This window comes from Erpetoichthys calabaricus, chromosome 2, assembly GCF_900747795.2.
Source record: "Erpetoichthys calabaricus chromosome 2, fErpCal1.3, whole genome shotgun sequence".
Taxonomy (NCBI): Eukaryota; Metazoa; Chordata; class Cladistia; order Polypteriformes; family Polypteridae; genus Erpetoichthys; species Erpetoichthys calabaricus.
The window spans coordinates 87,385,063-87,406,621 of NC_041395.2; the positions used below are offsets into that span (position 1 = coordinate 87,385,063).

General features: G+C 38.6%; 1 protein-coding gene across 1 annotated transcript; it reads left to right on the forward strand.

Moving 5' to 3' along the window:
* The first annotated feature begins 277 nt into the window (after positions 1 to 277).
* hax1 (HCLS1 associated protein X-1) lies at positions 278 to 20,045 on the forward strand. The gene is made up of 7 exons (XM_028794048.2): positions 278 to 444; positions 4,109 to 4,317; positions 6,421 to 6,635; positions 12,183 to 12,246; positions 13,809 to 13,924; positions 15,024 to 15,096; positions 19,385 to 20,045. Exons 1-7 carry the CDS (start codon positions 374 to 376, stop codon positions 19,498 to 19,500), a joined length of 864 nt encoding a protein of 287 aa, XP_028649881.1. The 5' UTR covers positions 278 to 373; the 3' UTR covers positions 19,501 to 20,045.
* Positions 20,046 to 21,559: the final 1,514 nt, after the last annotated feature.

A 21,559-nucleotide genomic window follows, 5' to 3' on the forward strand; every position in this document is an offset into this window, starting at 1 on the left:
CAACGTTACTAGTTTTTCAACGAAAGCGATGTGACAGGGGACGCACGCGAATGATGGGGGCGTGGTGTGGAAGGCAGGAGGCGCGGAAGGCCGGGGGCGTGGAAGGCCAGGGGCGTGGAAGGCCAAGTCTGCGACCTGCAGCCGGATACTCTTGCCTGCAGCCGGATACTCTTGTTCCCGTTGCGGGCCCAATCTTCGTGCGCATGCGTATTGAAAATCTACGTCATCACACACTTTACGGTGCTGCCCAATCTGTTTAACGCCCGCGTGAACACTTTACGGTATGTTAGGCTTCTAGTAGGCCTGCGCGTGCAAATCAGTAGGCACGCAGATCGGGTAATGACAGGGTTGTTGTTGCGTGAGCCGTAACACAATGAGTATCTTGGATTTATTCAGGGGACTCTTTGGGCTCCATAGGGATGGTTTTCATGGACAGCGAAGAATGTAAGCAAACTTATATTTTATTAGATATTTAGTTAAGTTCAGACAGTTGAAAATACATGGACCGCACAGTAAAAGTCATAGGAGCAAAGATACCGCGTTCAAGTTATGATTTTGTATTACGTGGTGACGAAGATTAACATACTTCAAAAACAATAGACATCTTTATATTTCGCTTTGTGTGGTGTCCCCTTTGAAGACGTTGACGGAGACGTTTTTTCTTTTTATTGCCAATTTTAAAGAGTAAAACGCTTACAGAAAATACTGCTGTTTCTGTATACATTCTGTAACTTAATGTGAACGTGTACGAATAACAGTTACAGACATGCTCTTTTTCTCGAACATGAACTCTTTTAGATGCCTGAAGTATCGGTCCGGTCCGGATTTTTTATTTTTCCTACGATTGTCCGGGATTTTTTATTGCTTGTGAACAGAACGTGTGTTGTAATTTGAAAAAGTCAGTGCTGGTAGACACTTCAAACTAACACACGCCGTAACTTGACGAAGAAGTTTCTAGAAATCAGTAAGAGGTTTGTTTTGAGTCAAACTGCCAGGTACGTTTTTCTCTGGAGGACGGGACAGATTAGCTTTAGGAGTGAACAGCACAACCAATACAAACGTCACTTTAAAAACAATTCACTTTGAAGACGAGTTAAAAATAATCACGCTTCTTCTTGACCTCGACGCATGTTAATGTCTATTTTTGTGATAACCTAAGGATATCTTGCGGTATCCCAAGGTTGCTGTTTATCATTTTTTTGTGTTTCTAGCAAACAAATGACTGCAGGAGTTCACATAAGGATAGGCCTACCCAGAAATTGTCTGACGACTCTGCCATTGTGAGTCATCTACAAGATAAAGAAGACAGACATGGACCTTTTGTCCAGTGAATTGTTGCAATGGTGTTATCGTTCCTTTTAACAGCAAAATATTTCTTGAAGAGCACTTTTATTCCTAGAGCTAGATGTATTTTGAATTCTGTTATTTGTAAGGATGCTGCTAAATGCTTAATTATTATTTTGCGCATTGTTGAAGGTAATTACTCTTTAACCTTGAGTGTGTGTATATATGATAACGCCGGTTGTCAGTTGTTGTCTTTATTTTATTAGATCTGTGTAACAATGCCTTATGTTTTTGTACATTTCTGCTGCAAACAAGTTTCCCTCGGTACAGTAAAGTCTTCCTAATCTGACCTGACCTAATTAACTGTCTTATTCCATCAGATGCTAAGATTTTTTGTTGTGTTAGAAAGGGGGAAAAACAAAACTAAGATCAAAATGGAGAAAGAAATAGCAATATTGCCAGCTGTTTAATAAATTTACTAAGAAGTGCAAATTTGATTAACTTTATTACTTTTTCTATTCAAAAAAAATAAAGATTTGTTACTTTGTAAGAATAATAATACATTTTTATATAGCACCTTTTTCCATGCTCAAAGCACACAAATTCAAAATGAACAGGGCATAATACAACATTACATACAAAGTGATATCTGCATAAAACACTAAATAAAAGGTAAATACTAGAAACACAAAGCTTTGAATTAGGATGAAAGACAATAAATCAGAATAAAAACAAAATAATCTAACCACCTGGACAAAGCAAGTAAGCAGAGAGAATCAGAATTTCAGGGTAAGTTAATTGCCTTCCTGAACAAATGAATTTTAAGGTGCCTTATTAAAAAGATTGAATTGGGTCAGCTGATCTTGTTAATTTAGGGAGTTCCTTCCAAAGTCTGGGTGCAAAAGAACTGAAGGCCCTTTCACCCATAGGGCACAGGTTAGTCAGGGACGTGACAAGATTGCGAGAAATGGTGGACCTTAGTGGGAGGACAGGAGCATAGTAATTGAGGTTACTTATGTACTGTGTTGATCATTAGTTACTATCCTTAGAAATGTCCCCCATATCTGTCCTTTTTTTTTGAAAAACAGTCATCCTACCACATAATCCAGCCCAGAGTTGTGGAGGACAGTAGTCCTGCAGCGTCGGGTGTAAATAAAGAATAACTGGATAAAGTGTCAATACATTGCAGTGCACATTCATACCTAATACGGGAAAACCAATTTAAGACACATGGAGACTCCACAAAGAATAGAAATCGGACAAAGATTCAGACTATAGGCCATGGATTCTTATGTTATGGCACTGTGCTGCCCCATAACTTTTTCAAAACCACTGTTTTTGACCCATTGCAAATGGGTACATAATTTGGTCCTTCAGTGACGTTCTTCCAGTCCAGAGTTGCTTCCTGCATTGCATACAGTCTTGTTGGAATAAAACCTAGCCCTGTCAGACCTTAAATTGTAGTAAGTGAGTTGGAGTATAATGCTGATTTGTATTTGCTACTTTAACTCTTTTGTCATGTATAATGTATTTTAAAACACCAACATATTTATTGCTCATTTGTTTACAATTGTTTGCTTTTTAGTTTTGAATAGTTAGAGCAGAGACAACTGAAGATATGATAAATGGAACAGCCTTGTGGTTTATGGCTCATTTCTTTAGCCATTAGTACCAATATTTGATTGTGGCTATGTTTTAGAATTTTAAAATCATGTTAACACTCCACTCTTGTCATAAACATTTAAACCCTTTTTAAAATTAGTTTGAAATCTTATCAAAAGAGTAAATGTTTTTTTTTTGTTTTTTTTTTGTTTTTTTTTTTTACTATAATCTGTGTAAACCTATTGTACTATGTTTTGTGAGAAAATATATGAATCGGTTTCATATGGTCATTCTTTACAATTTTTTTTTTTTTTTTTTTTTTTTTTAAAGAGTTCCTTTTATAATCACCACAAAACATTTGGTCATTTGTGTTGCATGTAGTGAATCTGTAAACTCTTAGATAGAACTTTATTTGTCTCTGGGGGAAATCTAGTTTTTTTTTTTTTCCTTTTTCTTTTTCAGAAGCTCACTAAATAAATTAACAATATTACTATATTATGAGGAAGAACAAACCCCTCTCACAAATTCATCAGAATGACAAAAAAGAAAGTAGACCTCGTTCTTGGCAGATACAGTCACAATGGGGCCTTATCCAGGCATATTCCAGTGTGTTTAAAGATGATATGCAGAATTGTTCATAGTGGCACTCAGTTTTGTTTTTATTCTGTCCTTCACTACTACCTTCAAAAAAACAACACTGCTGTATAAATTAGTGGAGATGAGTTTGTTATCCTGACAAAACAGCTGTAATGTAAAATGTAAGATTATCACATGACTAGGTAGATAGTAAATCTTTATGAAGAATATCTATAAAGGTGTTCATACATTGCATTGAATTTTAAATCTTGATGTGCTCCATGCAAGCAGATAAAATAATAAAGGAACAAGAAAGCTGTCTTAAATGTATAACTGAATATAAGTGCCTTTGTCTTCAGTAACGGTTTTATATTTTCTAGGCTCCTTAAATTCCAGAGGAGGATCCAAAAATGTGCTAATGTCTTAAATATAATTGTTTGCTTTTTGCAGTTTGTCTTTATTTTAGTTACTGTTGAAAATCAATAGTAATCAACCTGTCTTTGTTCAGACAGTAGTAGAAATGCTACTAAAAGCATATTATCAGTTGTAACTTTATGGTCTGTGTTGCTGTTTTGCCAGCAACATTTCCAGCTTTTAATGTTTGAAAACATTTGTGAAACAATTTCTGTTTTATCTCTTCTTTCAGAGACCTCTTTTTTGAAGGAATGATGAATGAGGATGATGACAATGAAGATGGCCAAGACTCTCGTACTGGTGAAGATTTCCGGTATGGTTTTAACTTTGGACCAGGTGGAAGAGGCTTTAATGAGTTCTTTGGATTTGAAGAGCTGTTTCGTGACATAGATGGAGTTTTTCAAAGAATGGATAAGTGGGATGTGCCATCCAGAGAATTTGGTAAATGCCTAGAGAGGTTTTTCCACCTAACGCTTAAAGTTATGTCAGAGTGGTTAGGGCTGCTGCTAGAGTTTTGGATTCAGATCCATGCTTGAACACGGCCCATATAGAGAAACGCATCCCTCTCATGTAGGCTGCTTGTCTCCACACAGATAACATCCTCACATAATATTATGCTATATAAACAGAAAGGAGCTGCCAGCCTTGTTAAAATAACAAGTGAACAGCAAGTTAAGAGGGAAAAACTATTTTTTCCCTCAAATGAAATGGAGGTTCTGACAACAGAGGCAGAAGTCACAGCAAATATTTTGGTACTCAAGTACTAAGAGTTACTGGTATGTTAAAATGTATTGCTTGGGGTAAGTTGTTATAGTCAATGCAATAGGTGACCAGATTCAGGTAATCAGGTTACCGTAGATTCAATTGAGAACAGGCTGTTTGAATGATAGCTTTCAAAGGTCCATTTGTAAAGAGACCTAAGCACAGAGCTAGCATTTTTGCATATAGTACGTCTATAAGGATGTCTATACTATTTTACAAAGTCAATGCAGTTTATTTTAGTATTGCAGTTGATTTTATTTCAGTAGGATTATACAAACACACCTTTTTAGTGTTTGCTGTTGAGTCTTTATTAGTATGATAATGGCGTTTGCATTTTATCAGTCCATTTTCTTCTTTAGGTTTTAAGGTTTTTACATTTCGTTAGCTAAACCTAATGAATAGTTTTTATTTGTTTATTTGTAATATTTTTTTGCTTTTGCCTAAATCTCTTACCATCATGAGAAAGTGAAAGAGAGCAGCAGCCTACTGGAGCAGTGCTTATAGAAAAGTGTGTATGCTTCCTGAATAAAATAAAATGAATAAAAGTCTTTAAGGTGGAATGTCCAAAAAATGGAATAGGTTTTATAAATACCTCTTTGTACACAAATTTTCAAGTAAGATAAGATGCATGGAATTTGAGATCAAATCTGTGTACAAAGGAAAGTATTCTTCTTGATGTTATTCAGCATCCCTGTAGTAAGAAATTTATTTGAATGGCTTTTTTGGGAGCAAGCCTGCCAGATGCAAACTTTTTTTTTTCTAGAATCAAGAGCCTTTAGAGCCTGTTTATTTTTGCCAGAGATGATGTCATTTAACACATATTGTATGGGCTAGTTTGTATTCAGTTTCTTTGTTTTTGCAGGTATGTAATTTTTTTCGGTGCATTTTCATCTACCCTGGTATAGTATACTGTATATTAACACGCATGGCCAGAAGCCACATTGTAAGAGAAACTCCATTATGGAGTTTCTTTTGGTTTTATGATGCACGTTTTGGTTAGAAAAAATGTCTTTAACTAAAGTTCCATTTCACAGCTAAAAAGGAAAAAAAAAATCGCTGTCCTTTTTGCCAAACAAATGCGCTGCATGCATAGCCTTTTACATTTTGTGATTTTGCGCTTGGATGTGGAGTGACTTTCCATTTGTTTAAAATCTTATGACTTTCTGCCAAATTCAACCTCAACTTGGTGAGCTTGGCTAGCATGGTGTTCTGGATACTTGCTGTATTTCCTATAGTCTAATCTTATCTCGCGAGTCAGGCATAAGTTACCGAACATGTTTCATATCTGAGTGATAGGGGCTGTAAGGCAATTTAATCCAATTTAAATCAGACTATGGGATCACTCATATTTGCAAAATACTCTTTAATTTGCTTCATCCACTTCACTGTTGTGGAGGCTGGAGTTTTTCAAAGCAGCAATAGGCACCAAACCTGTGGGCACCATTCCCACATGTGCACAGACACATGCTTATACAAGGTCATTGACACTTACCATTATTTTTAAAATACATAGGCTGATGTTTAGGTTACACTGAGTATATTTCCTTAATAATAAATAATAAATAATAATAAAATACTTCTATTTAGACAGAAGCATTTTAAAAAGTATGGAATCTGTTCCATACAGTAGTTGTTTCTTTACATTTCATCTTGAAGTACTTCATTCAGTTTTATTTCTTCAAACAAGTAAGTTTGTAAACATTTATGTATCTGTAACTAAAATCAGACAACTCGTCTTATGCAATCTTTTTCTTTCTTTTATCTTATCTCAATTATGGACAGAAATTCCAAGCATAGAAATGCCTGCTCAACAACCATTTAGAGATGGAACAGGCCCAGCTAGAAAGGGAAGACATTCCCTCCGAGACTTCATGTTAAAATATCCTGACAGCCACCTCCCTAACTCGCAGAAGGATGAAAGCTGTGCAGCTGACCAGCCTCACCATATACCAGGGCCTTCAGGTTCCACCGAATGGCCTCGAAGTCCCTTCAGAAGGGTAAGTATGGGTATTATGCAAATCACTGTTGATAAGTAATACTTAAGTCATTGTCAGTTGTTTTTTGTTAAGCAAGCAAATGTTTCATTTACAGTTTACTAATGTATTTATACCTGCAAGATTAGCTGTTCAGCAGTGCTGCAAACAGGAGGTCATACATGTTTTGATAATACAGAGGTAGAGACCTTGTTCATAGTTCCAATGGAAAGAAAATGTTAATGAAGTCTGAAGGTTAGCAGTCAAAGACTTGGTGGATAGCATTCCTTAAGTTTCATTTATATTCTCCACACTTAGGTGGCTATTTTATTCTTCAGACCATATTAATTCTTGTATTGGTAAGGTTTCTCTTGTAAGCATTTCATGTAGTTTTAATGAAAATATTGATAAATATGTATATATAGAAAATATATATAAAAAAACAATTTACAGAACTGACTTGGACACAAATACATTTTTAAATGCAAGAACAGTTCCAGTGTTTGGTTTCTAACATCTCTAAGTCATATTGGTTTTTTAAGGCAGGAAACAGCACCAGGAGCAAATTCAAAGAGGTTTTTAAAATCTAGTGTATAACATAATGTACTTCTTTATATTAGACCATCCTAAGTTATGTGAAAGAGGCACTTAATAGCTTGAAAATTTTTTACTGGCGGTTATCCAGCTGCTTTGAACTTTGATGATCAATAAGGGCAGAAGAAATTTCACGTAATTAAGACTGTTCATACGTGTCAAAGCGTTTATAAAATAGTCCTTCACCTGCTGCTCCTGAAGCTAAAGCTTACTTCAAAGTAGAGAACAGGACCCAACTAACCGATTTCACTATCCTCAAAATAATTGTCCGGATCTCATCCTTATCCAGCTTCACTACTGGCATATTCCCATCACCGCCCCATCTGAGAAGGGAGAATTAAGTACGATTACAAATGGGGGAAAAAAATATTAAACAGTGGCTGGGTAGTTCACGGGGTTAAAGGGAGCACAATTAGAAACAAAATAAAAAATCTTGCAAGTCTGTGTTGATTGGGGTAAAAAGTGCGGGGCAGATTAAACTGTAGGAAGTGTCATATGCTCGCTAGCTGGCAACGGCCTCCTGGGACTCCGAAGTGTCTGAGAAACGCTGGTTTAGGTACATGTGTCTGTATGACTAGCTCTGTGGCTTAGGGCTGCTTTTTTCCTTCCCTGTGCTCGGAGCTACCAGCAAAGAATTTTCCACATCTTTGCTTTAATAAACTCCTGGGTTGCTTTGGCTGTATGTTTTGTGTCATTGTCCATCTGTATCATGAAACGCTGCCCAATCAATTTGACTCCATTTATCTGGATTTGAGCAGACAGTACGTCTCTGAACACCTCAGTCCTGTGTCACATCATCAATAAACACTAGTATCCCAGTGCCACTGGCAGCCATGCATGCCCAAGCCATCACACTGCCTTCACCGTGTTTTACAGATGATGTGGGATGCTTTGGATAATGAGCTGTTCCACGCATTCTCCATAATTTTTTCTTGCCATCATTCTGGTAGAGGTTGATCTTGGTTTCATCTGTCCAAAGAATGTTTTTCCAGAACTGTGCTGGCTTTTTTAGGTGTCCTTTAGCAAAGTCCAATCTAGCCTTTCTATTCTTGAGGCTTATGAGTGGCTTGCACCTTGCAGTGCACCCTCTGTATTTACTTTCATGCAGTCTTCTCTTTATGGTAGACTTGGATATCGATACGCCTACCCCCTGGAGAGTGTTGTTCACTTGGTTGGCTGTTGTGAAGGGGTTTCTCTTCACCATGGAAATGATTCTGCGATCATCCACCACTGTTGTCTTCCGTGGACGTCCAGGTCTTTTTGCATTGCTGAGTTCACCAGTGCTTGCTTTCTTTCTCAGGATGTATCAAACTGTAGATTTTGCCACTCGTAATATGGTAGCAATTTCTCGGATGGGTTTTTTCTGTTTTCGCAGCTTAAGGATGGCTTCTTTCACCTGCATGGAGAACTCCTTTGACCGCATGTTGTCTGTTCACAGCAAAATCTTCCACATGCGAGCACCACACCTCAAATCAACTCCAGGCCTTTTATCTGCTTAACTGATAACGACATAACGACGGACTTGCCCACACCTGCCCATGAAGTAGCCTTTGAGTCAATTGTCCAATTTCTTTTGACCCCCTGAAATGAAGGGATTGTGTTAAAAAAATGCTTTAGTTGCCTCACATTTTTATGCAATCGTTTTGTTCACCCCACTGAATTAAAGCTGAAAGTCTGCACTTCAACGGCATCTGAGTTGTTTCATTTAAAATTCGTTGTGGTAATGAACAGAACCAAAATTAGAAAAGTTGTCTCTGTCCAAATATTTATGGACCTAACTGTAGTTGCAAATTGTTCTTATTGCTTTAGAGTTACTGTATATAAAGTGTGTGTATATTTATATTTAGATAGAAGATAACTGAAATAGGGGCGGCACGGTGGCGCAGTGGTAGCGCTGCTGCCTCGCAGTTAGGAGACCCAGGTTCGCTTCCCGGGTCCACCCTGCGTGGAGTTTGGATGTTCTCCCCATGTCTGCGTGGGTTTCCTCCGGGCGCTCCGGTTTCCTCCCACTGTCCAAAGACATGCAGGTTAGGTGCATTGACGATCCTAAATTGTCCCTAGTGTGTGTGTTCTCTGCGGTGGGCTGGTGCCCTGCCCGGGGTTTGTTTTCTGCCTTGCACCCTGTGTTGGCTGGGATTGGCTCCAGCAGACCCCCGTGACCCTGTAGTTAGGATATAGTGGGTTGGATAATGAGTGGATGGATGGATAACTGAAATACTTGTTTTGAGAGATTGTTTAGGTGCAAGAGACTAAATGTTTCCAAAAAGAAGGGACAATGTTTCCAAACAGGGGGGCACCTTGTGCCATAGTATAACTTTACAATGTTGTGATGCTGAACTTGATACAATAATAGCTCACAGAATGTGACAAATGTGAAAATTGATTCCAGGGTTGTGCATCATACGATGTTGTTGTTGTTATGTACTGTTAAATCCAGTTTTTTGGAGAGAAATTCCTAAAGCCCCAACTTTTTGTGTTTTATTTAGTTAATATTGATGTCAACAAAGGTTTTAATCCTATAAATACTTTCTTTAAAAAAAAAAAAAATTGAAGTGTTGTACTCGCTATTCTTCAGCCTTTTGCACCTCCTTTATTACAATATACTAGTAATTGATGTTTATTTTTGGGTATGTAATTTAGGTGCAATAATGCCAAATACCTCTTGGTGCACAAGGGGTTAAAGTGGGGCCACAGGTTCAACACGCCCTCGACCCTCTGCAGTTTGCATATCAGGAGAAGGTGGGAGCGGAGGATGCCATCATCTATATGCTACATCGATCCCTCTCTCACTAGGACAGAGGCAGTGGTGCTGTAAGAATTATGTTTCTAGACTTCTCTAGCGCCATCAACACAATCCAACCTCTGCTCCTCAGGGACAAGCTGACAGAGATGGGAGTAGATTCATACCTGGTGGCATGGATTGTGGACTATCTTAAAGACAGACCTCAGTATGTGCGTCTTGGGAACTGCACATCTGACATTGTGGTCAGCAACACAGGAGCGCCACAAGGGACTGTACTTTCCCCGATCCTGTTCGGACATCGGACTTCCAATACAACTCGGAGTCCTGCCACATGCAAAAGTTCGCTGATGACACTGCTATCGTGGGCTGCATCAGGAGTGGGCAGGAGGAGGAGGAGTACAGGGACCTAATCAATGAGTTTGTTAAATGGTATGACTCAAACCACCTACACCTGAACACCAGCAAAACCAAGGAGCTGGTGGTGGATTTTAGGAGGCCCAGACCCCTCATGGACCCCGTGATCATCAGAGGTGACTGTGTGCAGATGGTGCAGACCTATAAATACCTGGGAGTGCAGCTGGATGATAAATTTAGACTGGACTGCCAATACTGATGCTCTGTGTAAGAAAGGACAGAGCCGGTTATACTTCCTTAGAAGGCTGGTGTCCTTCAACATCTGCAATAAGATGCTGCAGATGTTCTATCAGACGGTTGTGGCGGGCGCCCTCTTCTACGCGGTGGTGTGCTGGGGAGGCAGCATTAAGAAGAAAGACGCCTCACGCCTGGACAAACTGGTGAGGAAGGCAGGCTCTATTGTTGGCATGGAGCTGGACAGCTTGACATCTGTGGCAGAGCGAAGGGCGCTCCGCAGGCTTCTATCAATTATGGAAAATCCACTGCATCCACTAAACAGTGTCATCTCCAGACAGAAGAGCAGCTTCAGCGACAGATTGCTGTCACTGTCCTGCTCCACTGACAGACTGAGAAGATCGTTCCTCCCCCAAACTACTAGAAGACAATGGGACATCATGACAAAGTTGCAAGATCTATCAGTAGCAATAATTAAAATTAATAAATTAATGAAGTGTTATTTCATTTATTCCAAACTTTTTTTCTGGCAATACTAAATTGCCTTGAACAATAAAATATCTAGTAAATTTTGAGTTTTGTATTTTTGAGGGTTACAGTAATCCCTCGCTCTATTGCACTTCGACTTTCGCAGCTTCACTCTATCGCGGATTTTATATGTAAGCATATTTAAATATATATCGCAGATTTTTTGCTGGTTCGCGGATTTCAGCGGACAATGGGTCTTTTAATTTCTGGTACATGCTTCCTCAGTTGGTTTGCCCAGTTGATTTCATACAAGAGACGCTATTGGCAGATGGCTGAGAAGCTACCCAACCAGAGCGCGTATTATGTATTAAATAAAACTCCTCAAATATATTGTGAGCACAGGGGCTATTCGCACCCCTAGAAGATACGGCCGCTCCTCAAAAAACACTGAAAGATTACCTTCATATTGCTCTCTTCCTTGCTGGGCTTAAATGTGGCTGTTTTGTCAAGCGATATGCTTCCTGCATGGTGCTTCGCATACTTAAAAGCTCGAACGGCACGTATTGATTTTTAATTGTTTTTTTTTCTCTCTCTCTCTCTGACATTCTGATGGGAGGGGGTGTGAGCAGTGGGGGGGCTGTTCACACCACTAGACGATACGGATGCACCTCTAAAAAAAAATGCTGAAAGGCTACCTTAACATTGCTCCCTTCCTAGCAGCTGCGTTGTCCGGTCGGTGCTTCGCATACTTAAAAGCCAAACAGCCCTATTGATTTCTGATTGTTTGCTTTTTTCTGTCTATCTCTCTGACATTCTGTGCTCCTGACACGTACTCCTTTGAAGAGGAAGATATGTTTGCATTCTTTTAATTGTGAGATGGAACTGTCATCTCTGTCTTGTCATGGAGCACAGTTTAAACTTTTGAAAAAGAGACAAATGTTTGTTTGCAGTGTTTGAATAACGTTCCTGTCTCTCTACAACCTCCTGTGTTTCTGTGCAAATCTGTGACCCAAGCATGACAATATAAAAATAACCATATAAACATATGGTTTCTACTTCGCGGATTTTCACCTTTCGCGGGGGGGGTCTGGAACGCAACCCCCGCGATAGAGGAGGGATTACTGTACTCCATGTTTACACAATTTTCCCTGAACTTGTTGAATTATCTCTTGTTCTAGTTTGAAGATGCTTGGAGGGATATCCATTCAGGACAGGAAGATAGTTCTGTAAAAGAGGATAAAGGTATGCAGAAGGAGGATTTAAAGGGTTTGTGTTGCATGTACTGCTGTATCTTGGATGTTTATAAGAAAAAAGTTTAAGAACTGTTGGAATGTTGACTACACTCATTACTTTAATCCCTTATTAAAGGCTTCTATGTATACATATAACACATTTTTGTTGTGGGTCATTTTAGAACTGGGCGGCAAAGTGGTGCAGTAGGCAGCTCTGCCACTCCACATATCCAGTATCCTGAGTTTGAATTCCATGCCCAAATGCTGTCTATGTGGAATTTGCACATTCTCCTCGGGCCTGTTTTCACTTTCCTCCCACAACCCCAGAAATGTGTTGGTTAGGATGATTAATGCTTCCAAATTGATCCTGCCTGTGTGCATGTATGCATGCGTTAGTGGCCCCTTGTGATGGTACGGGTTCTGCTAGATGCCACCTCTTCCAATTTGGGAGCCTCTCTCTCTTGCTTGCTCCTGCACTGGCTTTCTCATCCCACCTTTCTCTTCTCTTCACTAACCTTACTTCTCCGTTCTTTTTTCTTTTATTTGTTTTCTCTGATCTTGGGTTTCTCCTTTTTATAATGGGGATGTGGCGATTAGCAGGTCCCGGCATCAATTATGGACACGGGCGATCCCGCACCTGTGCTCCGCAACGTGCCCGGAAACTGCTCCCACCGCACTACCATGCCCCCGCCTTAAGATGCGAGTGCAGTGATTATTTATTTAAAAACTGGCTATTCTTTCAGAGCCGCGGACCCGCTATATCACACCCCTGACATAGACTGGTGCCTTAGCCAAGGCTTTTTCTTGCCTTGTCTCCAGTTCTGTTGGTGTATATAGGCTCTGAACCACTATGACCCTGAATTAGATTGTGGGTTTGAGAATGCTTTTACTAAGTCCTTAAAACACTTGTGTACTGGTTGGGCATACTCACATGAACCCTCCAGAATCCTTTTGATGGTAAAAATCTGGTCCAGTGTTCCACAAAAAAGACAAAATCTGCATTGTTCCTTCTAAACCAAGGTTCGACCAACAGCCAGATGCTCCTTTTCAGAATCTTGGCATTAGCCTTCACAGGAAGGCTGAGAAGTGGGATTCCCCTACAGTTGCAGATGATGATGACAATTAAAAATTGAGCAGAACAGACACCCGGGCAAACAACACTAAATGACAAAAAGGCTGCAACTACTTCAGTGCCAGACATACTAAAAAGCAAGATGGAAATTGCATTAGAATAAAGAAAAATTACATGTCCCCATATAGCTGCTTTGTATATTTTAATATTTAATTTACTAAGCTTAGTTTTATAATTTCTACATTGACCTTGCAACACAGAAACTGTGAAATACATAGCTGACTTGATTAGTCTAGGAGTCCAGTGAAAAACAGAAGATGCTTGGAACAAAAACTTGTAGCCATAGTGGGTCTTCAGGATCGTGTTTGGGAGCCACTGTTCTAAATCATTTGGAACTATTTGCACTGCTTTTGCACATTGTTTCCATTTTCTTTTTTTAATGTTTTAATTTAGCTGTTTTTTTTTTTTTTTTTTTTTTTTTTTTTTTTTTTTTTTTTTAGTTTTAGATTCCCAGGTTTCTGAGAAAGGGCTTGATGAAATTTTGAGGCCTCCTGAGCCGAAAGTGAAATCCTACTTTAAGAGCTACTCATTTACTAAAGTAATAGCTCCTGATGGTGTAAGTATGATGACATTTTATGTTGTGGAAGTGAGCAGGTTTATTTTTTGGATCACGTGTATAGTTGCTTTATGTAAAGTGTGTTTGTGAAGACATAGATGTTTTAATTACTATAAATGTTAATTTAAAAAAAATTAGGCTTGTGTTTCTAATTCGACAGCCTCATTATTTTTTGCAAAGAAAAGCTTAACAGGGAGGGAGGATTTAAAATATTTTTTATTTTACAATAAAAACAGTAAAGCAGTCTTGTAAATGCTATAGAAGCTAAATGTTTAAATAATGCATGCACCTGAAGTTAGGTAAATTTAAGACCCAAAAATTATTATTGTTAAAATCCTGGGATTATGCATTCAGTGATTTTTCTTTGTACACTTTTCAAAGGCTACCACCTGATTTATGAATGGAGAAAGCATTACATTGTTATGGATAATAGAAGGCGGTTGTTTTAGTACAGAATCTGTACTTTTTTGCCAGACCTTTAAAGTACAGTATTTTGTTCTATTAAAATATGACTTGTTTTGATGGTTTGATTTTTGTGTTTTTAGTGTGTGTGGTTTACATGGTGTCTGGAAGAGAAGAGACAAGTTTTGAATGAGACATATTTACCTAGTTTTGATGTGCTACTATCATAAATAATGTGATTTATGTGTTAATTGCTTTGAGAGAAAGTAGATCCTTCTGTAAGAAATATCGTACCTACTCAACTAAACTTTGAGTTAGACGTCTTTTTATTTTCAGTAAACTTAAGTATTTGATTTGGGAAGCTGGTACTCCTGTATTTCTCCTCATTTTCTAATCTAGACAATAATATAATTCTGAAGGTGTGACAGCTGTTTAAACTGAAACAGTATTTTCAAACTATAAAAATACTTCTTTTGGGTAGAATATCAAAGATTAGACATCTAATAGGAATGTCTTAGTTTATTTTTTTATGTTAGCAACAATAGTAGGCAGTACTGTAACCTTTTTCATTTACTGTGTGTGAAGAGTAATCCTTTGAGTCAATGGGATAGGAGGAAAATTAATACTTTGTTGAAATGCAATATATGATGATGCACTTTTTGTTTTTGAATTCCATTTTCCCCATTGTTGTATTCAGACTGTTGAAGAGAGAAGAACTGTAAGGGATAGCAATGGCAATGAGGAGGCGACAGTGACTCGGAGTAAAGGAGGTCAGTGGTCCACTTTTGTGTTTACGGTTGATTAGGGAGCTAAAGAATAATACAAAGTGAGGCTTGTCGGAGTATGGCAGCCAGCAAGGAAAGCACTTGGGATTTATTTATACGTGTGTGTGCATATATACTGTGTGTGTGTGTATATGTGTATATATATATATATATATATATATATATATATATATATATATATATATACAGTAATCCCTCCTCCATCGCGGGGGTTGCGTTCCAGAGCCACCCGCGAAATAGGAAAATCCGCGAAGTAGAAACCATATGTTTATATGGTTATTTTTAGAATGTCATGCTTGGGTCACAGATTTGCGCAGAAACACAGGAGGTTGTAAAGAGACAGGAACGTTATTCAAACACTGCAAACAAACATTTGTCTCTTTTTCAAAAGTTTAAACTGTGCTCCATGACAAGACAGAGATGACAGTTCTGTCTCACAATTAAAAGAATGCAAACATATCTTCCTTTTCAAAGGAGTGCAAAGCAAGCAGTCAAAAAAAAAAATCAATACGGCTTTTTGGCTTTTAAGTATGCGAAGCACCGCCGGTACAAAGCTGTTGAAGGCGGCAGCTCACACCCCCTCCGTCAGGAGCAGGAAGACAGAGAGAGAGAGATAGCGAGAGACAGATAAAAAAAATCAATACGTGCCCTTTGAGCTTTTAAGTATGCGAAGCTCCGTGCAGCATGTCCTTCAGGAAGCAGCTGCACACAGCCCCCCTGCTCACACCCCCCTACGTCAGCGCAAGAGAGAGAGAGAGAGAGAGAGAGAGAGAGAAAGTAAGCTGGATAGCTTCTCAGCCATCTGCCAATAGCGTCCCTTGTATGAAATCAACTGGGCAAACCAACTGAGGAAGCATGTACCAGAAATTAAAAGACCCATTGTCCGCAGAAACCCGCGAAGCAGCGAAAAATCCGCGATATATATTTAAATATGCTTACATATAAAATCCGCGATGGAGTGAAGCCGCGAAAGGCGAAGCGCGATATAGCGAGGGATCACTGTATATAATTTTATACACACACACACACACACACACAGTACTGTGCAAAAGTTTTAGACAGGTGTGAAAAAATGCTGTAAGCAAAGAATGCTTTCAAAAATGGAAGTGTTAATCATTTTCATCAATCAACAAAATGCAGTGAATGAACAAAACAGAAATCTAAATCAAATCAATATTTGGTGTGACCACCCTTTGCCTTCAAAACAGCATCAATTCTTCTAGGTACACTTGCACACAGTTTGAAGGAACTCGGCTGGTAGGTTGTTCCAAACATGTTGGAGAACTAACCACAGATCTTCTGTGAATGTAGGCTTCCTCACATCCTTCTATCTCTTCATGTAATCCCAGACACACTCAATGATGTTGAAATCAGGGCTCTGTGGGGGCCATACCATCACTTCCAGGACTTCTTGTTGTTCTTTACGCTGAAGATCGTTCTTAATGACTTTGGCTGTATGTTTGGGGTCATTGTCCTGCTGCAGAATAAATTTGGGGCCAATCATACGCCTCCCTGATGGTATTGCATGATGGATAAGTATCTGCCTGTATTTCTCAGCATTGAGAACACCATTAATCCTGACCAAATCTCCAACTCCATTTGCAGAAATGCAGCCCCAAACGTTCAAGGAACCTCCACCATGCTTCACTGTTTGCCTGCAGACACTCATTATTGTACCGCTCTCCAGCCCTTCGACAAACAAACTGCCTTCTGCTACAGCCAAATATTTCAAATTTTGACTCATCAGTCCAGAGCACCTGCTACCATTTTTCTGCACCCCAGTTCCTGTGTTTTTGTGCATACTTAAGTCGCTTGGCATTGTTTCCACGTCGGAGGTATGGCTATTTGGCTGCAACTCTTCCATGAAGACCACTTCTGGCCAGACTTCTCCAGACAGTAGATGGGTGTACCTGGGTCCCACTGGTTTCTGCCAGTTCTGAGCTGATGGCACTGCTGGACATCTTCCGATTTTGAAGGGTAATAAGCTTGATGTGTCTTTCATTTGCTGCACTAAGTTTCCTTGGCCGACCACTGCGTCTACGATCCTCAACGTTGCCCGTTTCTTTGTGCTTCTCCAAAAGAGCTTGAACAGCACATCTTGAAACCCCAGTCTGCTTTGAAATCTGTCTGGGAGAGACCTTGCTGATGCAGTAGAACTACCTTGTGTCTTGTTGCTGTGCTCAATCTTGCCATGACATGAAACTGTCTTCCACAACCTCGCCTTGGTAACAGAGTTTGGCTGTTCCTCACCCAGTTTTAAGCCTCCTACACAGCTGTTTCTGTTTCAGTTAATGACTGTGTTTCACGAAGCACAAACATTTTCCATGGACTTTTTCACATTGTTGTTGCACAGACTGGTCACCAGTGCTGTTCTATTGCATCATAAACATTTTTATCTTGTTCTATAAGAGAACATGAGATTAAATATTTTTCTCGGCTGTCACTATAAAACACATGGGGCAAGTAACATTTAAACAATCATTTTTGGGTGGATTTTTCTTTTAACAATACCTTTTTTTTTCCCCTCTTTTCTGCCTTGAGTGCACATGTCTTTGTATCTTCAGTATTTTTAATAACCTTTTTGTGATTCAGTATTTAACTGAAACAGTTATATTTGACTAACGTCGCCATGGAGAATATTGAATCTCTTGATTAGCCCACTGTGAAACTTTAGTCAAAATGAAAAAAGTCTGCCTCTTATCTTACAATAGTCAGTCATTATCCAACCCGCTATATCCTAACAGAGGTTCACGGGGGGTCTGCTGGAGCCAATCCCAGCCAACACAGGGTGCAAGGCAGGAACAAACCCCAGGCAGGGTGCCAGCCCACCGCAGGGCACACACAGACACACACCCACACCAAGCACACACTAGGGATAATTTAGAATCGCCATTGCACCTAACCTGCATGTAGTTGGACTGTGGGAGAAACCAGAGCACCCGGAGGAAATCCACGCAGATATGGGGAGAACATGCAAACTCCACGCAGGGAGGACCCGGGAAGCGATCCCAGGTGTCTTTACTGCGAGGCAGCAGTACTACCATGTGCCACCGTGCCGCCCTATCGTACAATAGTAGAAAATGCAATTGGCCATTTCCCTATACACAACTTCCAGTTCTGCTGTATCTTTTTGTGAGGTGAATTGTAAGCAGATGCGTCCTTACTTACACAGTATGCAGTGTGATTGTAATACCCTTGGACTGAAGTGTGTTTTTTTTTTTCCCCTCTTTGCTGTTAAACAGTCAATCCTCAGCTTTTGTGGGGGGTTGCATTCCTAGGAAATTTCATGAATGTTAATACCTTAAACTTACAGGAATAGGGGATTAAGTTCCAGTGACAACCAAAAACTAATCTTTTGCAAGATTGCTGAAGTTCTTTATAATATGCACTTTTCATAACGTAGTAACCATGGAATAACCCATTAAATGCAGTACACAAAATACAAGTGGTAACATGCAAAACCGTTTTCTCTACAGTCATTTTATAGAACTCTGTGAACTTTTGTGCTAACATCTCAATGAAGAAAAAAAAAACTTTAGTCTCTGCTGCTGGAAGATGCCTTGACTGGAGAGCTCTTGACCTTGCCCGCAGCTCTCTGTCCTACACGCCTGGCAGATGGTGTTGGAGATTGTGAAGGACACTCTGCCTTGAAATACTATAATAGCAGCGCCTGCTTCGTTTGCTGCTTAAGATCCTAAAGGGTCTTGGCATAAGGGAACATGGCAGAGGCTGCTGACATTCCAGCACAAAATTTTTCTCACTAGGCTGCATCACACACTGCACATTTGGGCTTAGAGCCCAGAGGACTTGCACTACAGTTTGGGGACATAATTGTAAGACCAGACAAATGCACGGGGAGCAGTTTACTACAGTAGGGTGAAGAAGATCAATGAAGTGCCTAGTAAGAATACTATCTGCTCCTCAGACTTGCATGTATTGCATTTAATTTTTCTCTCTACTGTGCATGAAACCCACAAATGTATGAGGTTGCAAATGTAAAAGTAAAAAAGAGGTTACAAATAAAATCGCAGAAATGTTTGAAATCCTGAAACTTAAATGCACAAATGTTGAGAATTTAATATTTCATTAGCCTTTCACATGGGTTGGATCTAATGTTGCTTCTTTGTGGGTTCCTAGGTGAAGGAAATGTGTCCAGTGTCAAATTGTATTACTGAAGTAATCCATCCACTGTAGAAGGTTTAGTTGAGAACTTTAACAGACATATTTTTCTTTTTTGTGTTAATTGTGGTGGTGTTGCTTTCTTTTGTGTTAGGTGATACCTCGCAATTTACTGGTGATGGAAAGAAGTGTGACTCAGACATCCCAGATTTACAAGGTGACAAATCCATATTTTCAGAGTTTTTCAGGGGGTTCTTTTCCAGCAGATAGACTATTTCAATTGCATTAATGGACAAATAGAATGTTCATTTCATCTGATTGTGCGGACATATGAACTGTTTCTTGGCACCAGATTTAAAGACTAATTTTCTTACTCCAAAACACTCAATGAATGGCAATATCAGTTTTATTGTTTTTATGTACAGTATGTGGACCTCTCTGTGAAATTAATTTTGCATTACAGATTTTGGCCAATAAATTGAAATAACTTTAAGTCCTTTCCCAGCAGTTCTTAAATCATACCAAACAAATTTTGTATTATATTGAATGGAGAAATATAAATAACTAATAGCTCTTTGCTGGCCTGGCCTGATTTGAGATGTGCGGTATCTATTATATTACACCTTGCAGGCCTTAACACACATATGCCATGGCTTTCTTTTTCCATGCAGTACATGGCAAAATAAAATATTGATTTTCAAAATATGTTTTCCAAGTATTACCCTGCTTTGCTTCAAACCTTGTAAATATTTTAAAATACTATTTATGAATGTAAAGAACAATACCCTATGAATAAAATTTATATTTTCAGTGTCCTCTTTGCTTGGATTAATCTTTTTCTCCATTTTCAAAAGGCATGTGTTTTTTATGTTGTGTTCACCAGCTGTGGAGTTTTTGGCGTTACTATCTAATGTCAGACCTTTCCGATTCATTCTGTTCATGTCCATTTCTAGTGGGAATTTTGGGAGGAAAGTTACAGCACTGTTGATTTGTTGCTAAATCTGTTTAAAACATTGAAGGTTTGCTGTGTTACTTTTCTTGAAAACAAACCTGCAAAGAAAATGTGTTAAGTGGGCATTGCATCACTCCACATACAGTACATGAGACTAAAGGATACCATTTCTGGCTGAGCTCATCCTTTCCATATTTTATATAACAAAATGAGATGACAGCTCTGTATTGGGTAGATAATGAGACAAGCCTGCCACTTCGGGTAACAGTTATCTCTGAATTCTCCCAGTGATAGCTACCACTTGGAAGGTCACAGCAGAAATGTTTTGTATTTCAGAAGCACATGCTTAAATAATACATTGACGTATATTAAAATGTTTTATGTGAAACTGCCTTTTTTTTTTTCTTTCTACTTCTGTGTTTAGACGACTGCAGCAAATTCATCTCTGGGTGCTTTTTGGATGCTGTTTCTGATGGCAGTGTTTGCCTTTTATTAAATGTCTTGTCTTTTTTTTTTTTCACAATAATTCTGTAGAGTTTACCTTTTTTCTTAAAAATTTTGTGAAAGATTGATTTTGTTATTCATTTTGAATAGTACAATTCATCTATTTGAATATTTTCTCTATTTTTTGCAGTATTTTTTATAGTCCTCAATGTATAGTCACAAATGCAATTAAAAGGGTGTCTTGCATAGTAATAGTAAAATGTGTCTATAAGACAAGTTATGATTGGAAACGGAAAGACTCTGTAATTGAACAAGATCAGTTAACAACACTAGTGTTTTTTGAAAATGGTAGGAAATTAGAATAAATGCCTTGCTTTTGTGTGAAATTTGTATTTATTTATTTGTTTATATTATTATTTGTATTTATATATTTCTAGATTATTTCAGTTAGTGCAGGTAGACTGATACACTTGATAGCAAGGCATTTTTCAGTATTTGTGTGCTTTTTTGTTATGATAATAGGACAAATGTGTTCAGAAGTTTTTTTTAGGTAAAGAAGACGTAACTTTTGAAGAAAATGTTCTATTCACTAATGGTGGGCACTGGCAATGGGTTGCATATTGATTAGCATGTGTAAGTAAAAATTTCACTTTACTCTGTACATAAGACAATAATAACCTTAGAAACCTATAACAACTGTATAACCCACAATGATATTGTAAAAAGATAAGATTTGTGAATATTTAGTCCTACAAAATCTTGTGTCTTTTGTTCATTTGAATGCATTTCCCTTTGAGTTTTAGGGCCTGAACAATAAATATGTAGAGATGCTCCATGAGATCAGGTGTAGCATGTGTTCCATTCTTACTATGGAATACCATTTGTGCCAAAATTAAATAAATAAAATGGCAATTATGAAATAATTACATGAAA